The following is a 10,821-nucleotide window of genomic DNA, read 5'->3' as shown; positions in this document are numbered from 1 at the left end:
GCATACATAGTCAGTGAAATATCATTAGTATTGGTGTTAGAAGAAGCAGTAAAGAAAAGCAGATGAACAATTGACAGTGGTGTAACAACTTTTAGAACTGCTGACAGCGGATAAAGAAGCGTGGCCGAGGAATGAGCATCGCTAACCGCGGAAAATGCATTGCGGCTGCGGAGGTATGGGGATCAAACTACCCACCCTCTGATTCTATAGTCCCGCTGAGTGCTGAAAATTAGGCGCGGCCGTGGAGGTTGTATCGCTGTCCACGGAAAAATAACAACGGTCGCGGACCCATATTATTTACTTCTCTGAACATGCGCATCGCTGACCGCGAGAAATGCAGCGTGGCCGCGGAGGTTGGGCCGCTGTCAGCGAAATTTGTCACTGCTGACCGCGGTCATCAATACTTCCAAACTCAGATTTATCTCATGAACGCTGACCGCAGAATTCAAAATCGGCCTGAGCAATCCTAGGGTTTCAATTTTTCATGCATTTAGCGATTATTATCTATACTATTAACCCCAACTAGCTATTAATTCATCAACCCTAACTATTTAAGCCTAATTTAATTAACACTAATGAACCTTAATTCAAAATTAAAAGAAAAGAAAAAGAAGAAGTAAAAACTAACAAATAAAAGAAAAACAAGTAGAAATTAAAGAATAATGAAGGAATGAAATTACCACTTGTGTAATGAGTGATGAAAATAAACTTTAATCTTGTGTTTATGCATATTAGGGCTCAGATGAACAGTAAAATTTTAGCTTTGAGAGTGAAGAGATTGAAAAGGGTAAAAGGTCTCATGACCTCCTATTTATAGAAGGTACCCTAGGAACCACAATGTCGCGCCCCTTTTTTTTCCTCCGCGGATAAAGTTCGGGTTTCGACATTCATAGGGGTAATAACTCATTTCCTTTTGGAAATTGGGTATTTGAAGAGTCGCCACCTAACGGATTATGGTGCGTTAGGGAACCTAAAGCGATTAACTCTTAGACTAGTTTGCATTACCAGAGATTAGGGTAAGGGCTCGAAATAACCTTGAAGGGAAGTGTTAAGCACCCCTCTCGGTCCATAATGGTGGGTCTCGACCGAACATATATTCACGAATTAGTCCATTAACAAATAAATAGTTGAATAAAATAATTTGCAAGTAAAGCACGTTGGACATTGTATAACTCAAATAATAAGACAAAGGTTTTGAACAAGTTGTATATAAAACAAACTTTTAAGCATAAGGGATTTGGGAAAGGAGGGTTCCTAGGTTGGTTAGCCTACAGGATCACCCCCACACAATGTACGGTAAACACTCCTCAATGAGGGGCTACATGTGACATTAGCGCGTAGTCATCATATCCTATATCTACCCTTCCCACCCCATGGTCTTAGCCTAAAGCGTGCTAGTAAACTTGACAATGCCTACACGTGCACTACCCGTCCCTTCCTTGTGGCCCTGGAGGTATTTTAGGACCTCTAAATTTGGACAATTCTAGACGACCCCTAAGGTGCTTAAAAGGAGAAAATTCTAAGGCGACATGCAAGAACAAATAGGACCTTAGCACATAAGGCAGAAAAGAAGCAATTAGAGGGTCAAGTTCACCTCCACAGATAATGCATGTAAACAGCACGACTCACACACAAATAAGGGCAATATTGTTAAACAGTATCCTAAGACATGATGTCTAGGCGAATATCAGAACACATGAGATATGCAGTTTTTATTTTTATAAACTCAGAAGTAATGGCCCTGTCCATTTGCCTACTGATTTAAAATCAGAACAACATTAAGTAGCAAAAACAGTTTCAGAGCTGTAGGATTTGAAAACTTCCTATAGGCTTGCCTATACGCTGAATAGCGGTGTCCTAAGAGCATGATAACTACGTTTGACATAGTAAAACAGTGGGCAAAATTTAAAACTAACTTTTGAGTCCCTATGGGCATGCTTTCTAATAGTGAATTAAAGCAACATTTTGAGAGAATTCATTTCAGGAAAACAAATCGTTAATTAGACCAACTTCGAAGCAAACTACTCAGGAATTGGATTGACTTATTTAAACTAAACTGATTTTAGATCTAGGCAGAGTTTCTGATGTTGTTTCCTATAGGCATGACATCTAATTGTTTAAGAGCTAATGTTAGAAACTTGTAGGCATGATAACAAATGAAAACACATGTAAACACTCGTTATAACAGAAGTTGAACTAGATCATATCCTATAGGCATGATGTCTACTTATGAAGTTGATTTTAGGACCTATAAACATGATTTCTATTATTGGAACCACTTGAAACATGTAGGCATGGTATCTAACATGCTAAGGAAAACATAGAAAATATAACATTATATAGGCATGGTTTCTACCCATAGTACCCCACAAATATGTAACTACCCACCCTTTTTCACTAGTTACCCCAATATTCGTTTACAAATTATTACAAACCAGATGAATGAATTACATAAATATATAAAAAGAAAATAAGAAGTTACATTATAGGGAGCCTGAAGCAGGCCCAAATGATTTTCCAAGACCTCCAATAGCCTCAAATGCCAATTTCATAGACAATATCATTGTCTAGGTGCGTCAGAGTTCCCTAAGGATCTCAAGGATCCCGACAGTGCTCACACCTAGACTTTATAACCAAATTGAGTAAGTGCAATGTGGAAGGGCTAGCCTCAGTGTGCCAAATTTTAGAGGGTTCTCAAGAGGATCCCAAGGCAGTACACACACTGGAGGGGGCATAACCTAGTGACTTAGGAGTAGCGTGAGGGTGCTTGACACAGTTTGAAAGGTTTTAGTGGGAAAACAGTGTTAAAAAGAGATTTGCTTGAAATAGTTTTGTAAGAAAACACATAAGGAGTTACTAAATAAGACAGTTTAAAAAGGTACGGTGACTAACAATCAGTCAGACCAAATACAGAACCAGAAAGAGGTTCATCAGCACTTTAATACATAGAGTCAAACAGGTGCACACATCCACTTAGGGGGAATGAGGGTTGGGGTAGGCATATGGCACATAGTAAGCATAGATGCACATAGGTACAGAATCAGAGGAGCCTTAAAAGGGGCCAAGGCTTTAAAGTATAGCATGAACTGTAGAGTTAATACAAAATCAATATGCTTAGGATACCCAATTACTTCATACAAGAAGGTGCATGCCATGGATCAGAGAAACATAGTCACATTGGGTCATACTAGAAGGGGATCCTAAGGGGTATATAGCATGCAACAAAGAAGACAGTGAAGTATGCATGTTAATTGCAGGTTAAACAACAAAACCATAGATAGAAGCATATCAGAAACATGACAAATTGAAGTAACAGGAGAGATATATTATTTTGGGATTTGAATTAACATTGAAACATACCAGTAAGGGGATAGTAAGCACAAAGTGAAAGAGAAACCAGTAGTTAGCCTTGGCTTGCTGTTGGCTGACTTTAGACAGTAGTAAGTAACACAAAAGAGAGCAGAAAGATTTTAGTGTGAAAGAGAGAGTTTTTGAACCAATGAGTTCGTGTTTGTGTTAATGACAAAGTAGGTATATATAGTAGTTCGAAACTAGGTAAAATAACGCAAGAATCACAATAGTATAGTAATTATGGAACTCAGAACCAATTAGAGCAAAATCAGTACAAATATTCCCATAAGTTAAGGGAATCAATTCAAATGATAAGAACAAGTAACAAATAAGGAAAGAAATCAATGTATGACCAATAAGGAAAGATCTCAAATTCAGTAAGTATAGGGTAAACAATTAAGGCTAAGTTTAGAAAACTCTAATTAAGGAGATAATTAGTAGGAATAAAATACTAATGCAAACAAGGTAAGCAAATCAATCAATTTGAATAGAAAGAGTAGGAATCGAAGGTTTAAAGGAAGGTCTTCCAATCAAACCATGAAATAGGGAATCCAGAATCAATCAAAGAGAAAGTCACGATTCAGTGTTCAACATATAAATGGAGTAAGATAAGAACAACCAGACATAACAAACACGAAGGTTAAACAACACTGACAGAAAGAAGCAAGTCTTGAACAATCAAGATGGACACAAGCACGCATAAGTGATATATGTTAGGATAAAAACTCAGTAGGAACATATTCAAGGCAAGATAGTCATAGAAACTCAAACAAGAAACAATCAATCATGCTAATACACAGAACCAAATGAAGAAACCTAGAAAATTAGGGCTTTCAACATAGACGAGTTGAAGAGGTAGTAAAATCATAGAATCAGTCAAAAATATGCAAGAAATAGAAGTTTAAACACAAAGAACCAGTTAAACAAAATTTTAAAAGAAGTTCCGAAACCCTAATTTTTAGAAGAAGGTGAAAAACACTTGACATCAACTATTCTTGCAAAAGAGTTTCAAGGACAGTGTAAAACATTAAAGAAACAAACTCAAATAATCTTAGATCTTTACAGATCTAAGAGATATAGGAAGAAATTAGGGTTTCAGAAGAAACCCATGGAGAGATGAAAGAACCTGTCTAGAATCCCAAGGATCGTAACAGATACAACATGATGTTGCTCGAAATCACACTGGAGTAGCCAAGAACAGATAAGTGATGAACCCTAGATGCAAGTTGGCATGGCCATGGGACTTTGAAGACTTTAGAGAAGGCATGCGGGGCATGAGAGAAGCCATTGGAGGCTTAGGAGACGATGAGAGGTCACCGGAGATGACCAGAGAAGAGAGGTCGATGGTTGAAGGGCTAGGGTTTGGTTGAGAGTTATTGAGAGAAGAGAGGATCTTAGGGCGACAGATTTGGAAAAATGGTTAGGGTTGGGGGTCGTTTGGAATAAAAAAGGCAAGAATGAACGAGGGTCGTGGCCAGGATTTGATAGGTTTTGGGTCGGCTAGGGGTAATTAGGGTCTGGGTCGGGTTATTTAATCCGAAATTGGGCTGGGGTGTTGGGTTCAATTAAGGCTAAAACTGAAATGCAATTTGGCTAGAATTTAAATAGCCAATTTATCCCCATAAAATTTATAATAAATAATAGATAATTTCTAAAAAATAACTTCATGTACTAAAATGATTTAAAATAGATACTCAACATTTTAAAAATATAGAAAGTCGATTTTATGCATATAAGTGTAATTATACATTAATAAAACTAATATTGCAATTATATGCAAATTAGCTTTAAAAATGCAAAATGCAATTATAAAAATGCATTAAAAATATTATAACAATATTTTGGCATAAATATAGAATTAAGATGACTAAATTACCACAATAATAATTTGAGGGGTAATTATCGGGGATTTTATGAGTAAAAGGGGAGGAAATAAATTAATTTAAAATCATTAAAATTATAGAAAAATTATAAAAACCTTGTGAATGCTTATATATGCATATATATGCTATTTTAAAAGTATTTATGCATATTAAAAATATATAAGTAAAAATTGGGTATCAACACACAACACTCACCTAGCGCAACCGCAGAAAATCACCGAGGTCCGCGCTTTTGACGAACATAAGGGCTACTTTATTGAGACTGTCGCTAAGAGCGGAAAATGGCACGCGGCTGCAGAAAGGCACCACTGACCGCAAAAAATGCACCTCGGACGCGGATGAAACTTCAGAGAAGTCTCATTTCGAACTTTTCAAGCCCGCGTCCGCTACCAAATTACGCCTCCGCGATATGGCCACTACTAACCGCGGAAAATGGAGGCGGTCAGCGGTCCAACTTCAGACTGTTGCAAAAAATTTCCAGCTTAGTCCTGCACTACATCAAACATTTCTACACACATATCATAACCAGTTAGTTCAAAACAAAGCCTACACTAAGAAAAAAATCAAAAAGAAGAAAAACACATGGGTTGCCTCCCAAGAAGCGCCTGATTTAACGTCGTGGCACGACGCAAGGTATCATTAATTATTTGAGATGGATCATTTTCACCATGTGGCTGCCATCAAACTTGCCAAGATAGTGCTTCACTCTATGACCATTAACTCTGAAGATTTCACCATTTTGTTTTTCAAATCAAGAGCACCAAACAGAGTTACAAACACCACCTCAAAAGGTCGACTCCATTTTGACTTGAGCTTTCCCGGGAACAGTCATAACTGGGAGTTGAATAAGAGAACCAAGTCACCTTCCTTGAATTTCTTGCTATGGGCATACTTGTCATGTAAGTACTTCATCTTTTCCTTATACAAGGACGAGCTGTAATAGGCATGAAACCGGAACTCATCAAGGTCATTGAGTTGCTCCACTCGGAGATTTGCTGCAACATCCCATTCAAGATTTAACTTTCTCAAAGCCCACATGACCTTGTTCTCTAACTCAACTGGTAGATGGAAAGCTTTCCCAAATACCAACCGGTATAGAGACATACCAATCGGAGTCTTGTAAGCAGTCCTGTAACCCCACAAAGCATCATCCAATTTCTTTGGCCAGTCAGTCCTATTTGCATTAACCATCTTTGACAATATGCTCTTTATCTCCCTGTTGGAGACCTCAACTTGTCCACTAGACTGAGGATGGTAAGGGGTTGAAACCTTGTGATTGACACCATACTTAGCAAGCAAAGTACCAAATGCCTTATTGTATAAATGAGAACCCCCATCACTGATGATTGCTCTAGGAGTGCCAAACCGAGTAAAGATATTCTTCTTGAGAAAATCCACCAGACTACGGGCCTCGTTGTTAGGTAAAGCCACGAACTTGACCCACTTGGAAACATAATCAACGGCCACCAGAATGTACGTGTTTCCACATGGACTTACAAAAGGTCCCATGAAGTCAATGCCCCACACATCAAATATGTCAACCTCAAGAATAGTGGTGAGAGGCATTTCATCCTTCTTTGAAATTCCACCTGCTCTCTGGCACTCATCACATCTCTTCATAAGCTCACCCGCATCCTTGTACAATGTAGGCCAATAAAACCATAGCTAAGCACCTTTGAAGCTGTCCTCACCCCACTGTAGGGAGAGGAATGACAAACATCCACAATACTCATTTGCTAATCTTCCGGAACACATCTATGGATCACACCATCATTACAAATTTTAAACAAATAAGGCTCATCCCAGTAGTAGTCCAAGATATCTCATTTAAGCTTCTTCCTTTGGTTAGAAGAGAGCTCACACGGAACAATACCGGTCACAAGAAAATTAGCAACATCCGCGAACCAAGGCATGCTATTCATAGATACATAGAAGAGTTGCTCATCAGGGAATGAATCATTAATTTCGAGGCCATCATGGGGCCTCCCCTCCTCTTCCAAGCGGAACAAGTGGTCCATCACTTGGTTTTCACACCCTTTTCGATCAAAAATCTCAAGGTCAAACTTTTGAAGCAATAGAACCCATCTCATCAACTGAGCCTTAGAATCCTTCTTTGTCATTAAGTAGCGGAGTGCTGCATGATCAGTATGAATTTTCACCTTGGCACCCATGAGATAAGGCTTAAACTTCTCCATTTCAAACACAATTGCTAGTAACTCTTTTTCAGTCACCGTGTAATTAACCTGAGCATCATTCATTATTTTACTTGCATAATACACTGGGTGAAACATCTTGTTTACTCTCTGACCCAAGACCGCTCCTACTACAACATCACTTACATCACACATGAGTTCAAAAAGTAAGCTCCAATTGGGTGTGGTAATAATGGGAGTGGTTGTCAATTTGTACTTGAGAAGTTCAAAAGCTTTCATGCATTCTTCATTAAATACGAACTTTGCATCATTTTCCAATAACTTGTACAAAGGATTCACTACCTTAGAAGAGTCTTTGATGAATCTTCGGTAGAACCCCGCATGCCCAAGAAAACTCCTAACCCCCTTGACTGAAGTTGGAGGAGGAAGCTTTGAAATTACTTTAATTTTGCCTTGTCCACCTTTATTCCGTTCTTTGAGATCTTATATCCGAGGACAATGCCTTCCTCGATCATAAAGTGACATTTTTCCCAGTTAAGCACAAGATTTGTCTCTTCACACCGGGCTAGCACTTTGTCAAGATTCTTCAAACACTCATCAAAGGAGTCACCCATAACACTGAAATTATCCATGAACACTTCCAAGAAGTCCTCCACCATGTCGGTAAATATAGCCATCATACACAGCTGGAAGGTAGCCGGTGCATTACACAAACCAAATGGCATCCTAGAATATGCAAAGGTGCCATACGGACACGTGAAAGTGGTTTTCTCCTGATCTTCCGAAGAAATCAAAATCTGGTTGTTACCTGAGTACCCATCCAGAAAGAAGTAGAAGGCACACCCAACAAGTCTATCTAGCATTTGGTCAAGAAAGGGCAATGAAAAATGATCTTTGTGGGTCACTTTATTCAGCTTGTAGTAGTCCATGCACACCCTCCATCCGGTGATAGTCCTGGTGGGAATCAACTCATTTTGCTCATTGGTAACCACAGTCATACCACCCTTCTTCGGCACACATTGCACCAGCAAAGTCCAAGGACTATCCGAGATGGGGTACACAACCCATGCATCTAATCACTTGATCACCTCTTTTTTGACAACCTCTTGCATAGCCTAGTTCAACCTCCTTTGATGTTCCACGGAGGGCTTGGCATCATCTTCAAGTATAATCTTGTGCATGCAAAAGGCGGGGCTTATTCCCCGAATATCATCTAGAGTCTATCCAATTGTCTCCTTCCTTCTTTGGAGCACCTCTAGTGTTGCATCTACCTGCACGTTAGTAAGATAAGACGAAAGAATAATAGGTAAAGTTAAATTAGGGCCCAAGAATTCATACCTGAGGTATGAAGGCAAGGGCTTTAACTCCAAAATGGGAGGTTCCTCAATTGAGGGCTTTGTTGGCAGAGTCTTTCTATTCTTAAGATCCAAAGAAAGCTTACATGGCTTATAATAATAAGAACACATTCCATGCAAAGCATTGACACACTCTACCCTACCTTCATCCTCATTTACATCAAGGTTCAACAATACCGCTTCTAAAGGATCCTCCACATTGAACATGGAAGTAGCATCATCAACTATCACCTCTGCGACAAAATCCACAAAAAGCAAACTTTAGTACTATTCCTCATTGATTTGCACATATGAAAGACAACTTTTTTGTCATCCACCTGGAAGGTGAGCTCCCCTGCTTCCACTTCAACCAATGCCTTCCATGTTGCAAGGAAAGGTCTTCCAAATATTATCGGCACCTCATAGTCAACTTTGTAGTCCAGAATCACAAAGTCAATAGGCAGAATAAACTTGTCCACCCGGACAAGAACATCATCAATAATACCCAGCGGCCTCTTCATTGTTCTATCCGCCATTTGTAATCTCATTGAAGTAGCTCTCGGTTGACTAATACCCAACGTTTTGAACACGGAGTAAGGCATGAAATTGCTATTTGCTCCCAAATCACACAATGCCTTTGCAAAATTCGCACTCCTAATGGTACATGGAATGGTGAAAGCGTCGGGATCTTCAAGCTTTGGACGAGTGCACAATTGCACTTACTTGATGAGTCATTTTGATGGAATCACAATCCATAGATCTCTTTTTAGTCACCAATTCTTTCATAAACTTGGCGTATCCCAGCATTTGCTCAAGAGCTTCCACCAAAGGAACATTGATCGACAAGCTTTTCATCATCTCAATAAACTTTTTTAATTGGTTTTCATTCTTTTGCTTCGCAAGTCTTTGAGGGTAAGGTGGACGAGGCCTTGGTAAGGGAGCCTTAGCCTTGGGCACTACCATTTCTGGCATATCTATTACGTGTTCCCTAGACGGGTTCACATCATCTTGAGTCTCTACCTCATTATCATGAATATCAATTCTCACTTTCGCATTCAAATTCTCTTCACTCACTTGCTCATCAACTATAGGAACATCATCATCTTGCACTTCAACCTCATCACTCACAACTTCCTTTTGATTGGAGGTATTCACATCACCACCTCGACCGCCTCTTGTGATCACCACCATTGCATGCCCGGTATTGTTCCCACCCTTTGGATTTACTACCGTATCACTAGGTAGATCCCCCTTAGGGCGAGTATTCAAAGATTGCGAAATCTGGCCAAGTTGAACCTCTAAGTTTCGGATTAAAGTATTATGGGATGCCAACTGGGCATCAGAGTCGGCATTCTTTTTCATCATTTGTTCAAACACTTCCCATCTCATTATTTGACGAGCTAGGACCTTGGGACGAAAATGGAGGCAGGTTTTTTGGTTGTTGATACATCGAAGGTCTTTGAAAGCCTTGCCCCCGATTTCCTTGATTGCTATTATTCCAACCCCCTTGGTTGTTGTTTCCTCCCCAATTGTTGTTGTTGCCACTTCAGTTGCCCTGGTTGTTTTGGTTTCCCCAATTCGGATTGTTGTTCCCCCAGTTGCTATTTCCCATTGGTTTTGATTCCCCTAGTTTCCTTGGGATCTCCATTGTTGTTATTGATTAGGAGCATTGCCCCTTTTCCCTTAGTAATTGTTCACGTACTGAACTTTTTCACTTTGCTCTTCATACCCATCATCTTGGTTGAAACCACCACTACCCTACTCATATTGACCCGGACTACCTTGACCTTGTTGACCTCTTTGTCGCCTCTTGTTGACCAACATGTTAACACCTTCCATAACATTTACTTGTCTCGGCGATTGAACTTGTTGCAATTGAGCTTTTGCCAACTGGTTCATTGTTGTAGTTAACTCTGCTATTGCCTAGCCATGGTCGTGGAGCTCTTTGTGTAGTTGAATGATAGTGGGATCACCCTGTGGCACATTAGCTCGACTTTGCCAAGCTGAGGAAGTATTTGCCATCTCATCCAAGATCTCACACGCCTCAACATAAGGTGTATTCATAAATTTCCCCCTGCTAGCTGGTTCACTACACACTGA

General features: G+C 39.6%; 1 protein-coding gene across 1 annotated transcript; it reads right to left on the bottom strand.

Annotated features, from left to right (window-relative positions):
- Nucleotides 1-9,411: 9,411 nt before the first annotated feature.
- On the bottom strand, nucleotides 9,412-10,620 carry LOC138885045 (uncharacterized). Its single transcript, XM_070165932.1, has 2 exons — nucleotides 10,503-10,620; nucleotides 9,412-9,767 (listed from the first exon to the last, which is right to left on the bottom strand). Exons 1-2 carry the CDS (start codon nucleotides 10,618-10,620, stop codon nucleotides 9,412-9,414), a joined length of 474 nt encoding a protein of 157 aa, XP_070022033.1.
- Between the last annotated feature and the right edge of the window lie 201 nt (nucleotides 10,621-10,821).

The sequence above is a fragment of the Nicotiana sylvestris genome, chromosome 2 (genome assembly GCF_000393655.2).
Source record: "Nicotiana sylvestris chromosome 2, ASM39365v2, whole genome shotgun sequence".
Classification (NCBI taxonomy): domain Eukaryota; kingdom Viridiplantae; phylum Streptophyta; class Magnoliopsida; order Solanales; family Solanaceae; genus Nicotiana; species Nicotiana sylvestris.
The sequence above is the reverse complement of the archived record's forward strand: the minus strand, read 5'-3'. Positions and strand labels throughout refer to the sequence as shown.

What these genes read in the sequence shown, in the direction of transcription:
- LOC138885045 (XM_070165932.1), bottom strand. Translation starts at nt 10,620, where the DNA reads ATGAACCAGTTGGCAAAAGCTCAATTGCAACAAGTTCAATCGCCGAGA. An exon ending in AAGAGGTCAACAAGGTCAAG is followed by an intron (nt 9,768 to 10,502) that starts GTAGTCCGGGTC and finishes TGAATGCGAAAG; the next exon opens with TGAGAATTGATATTCATGAT.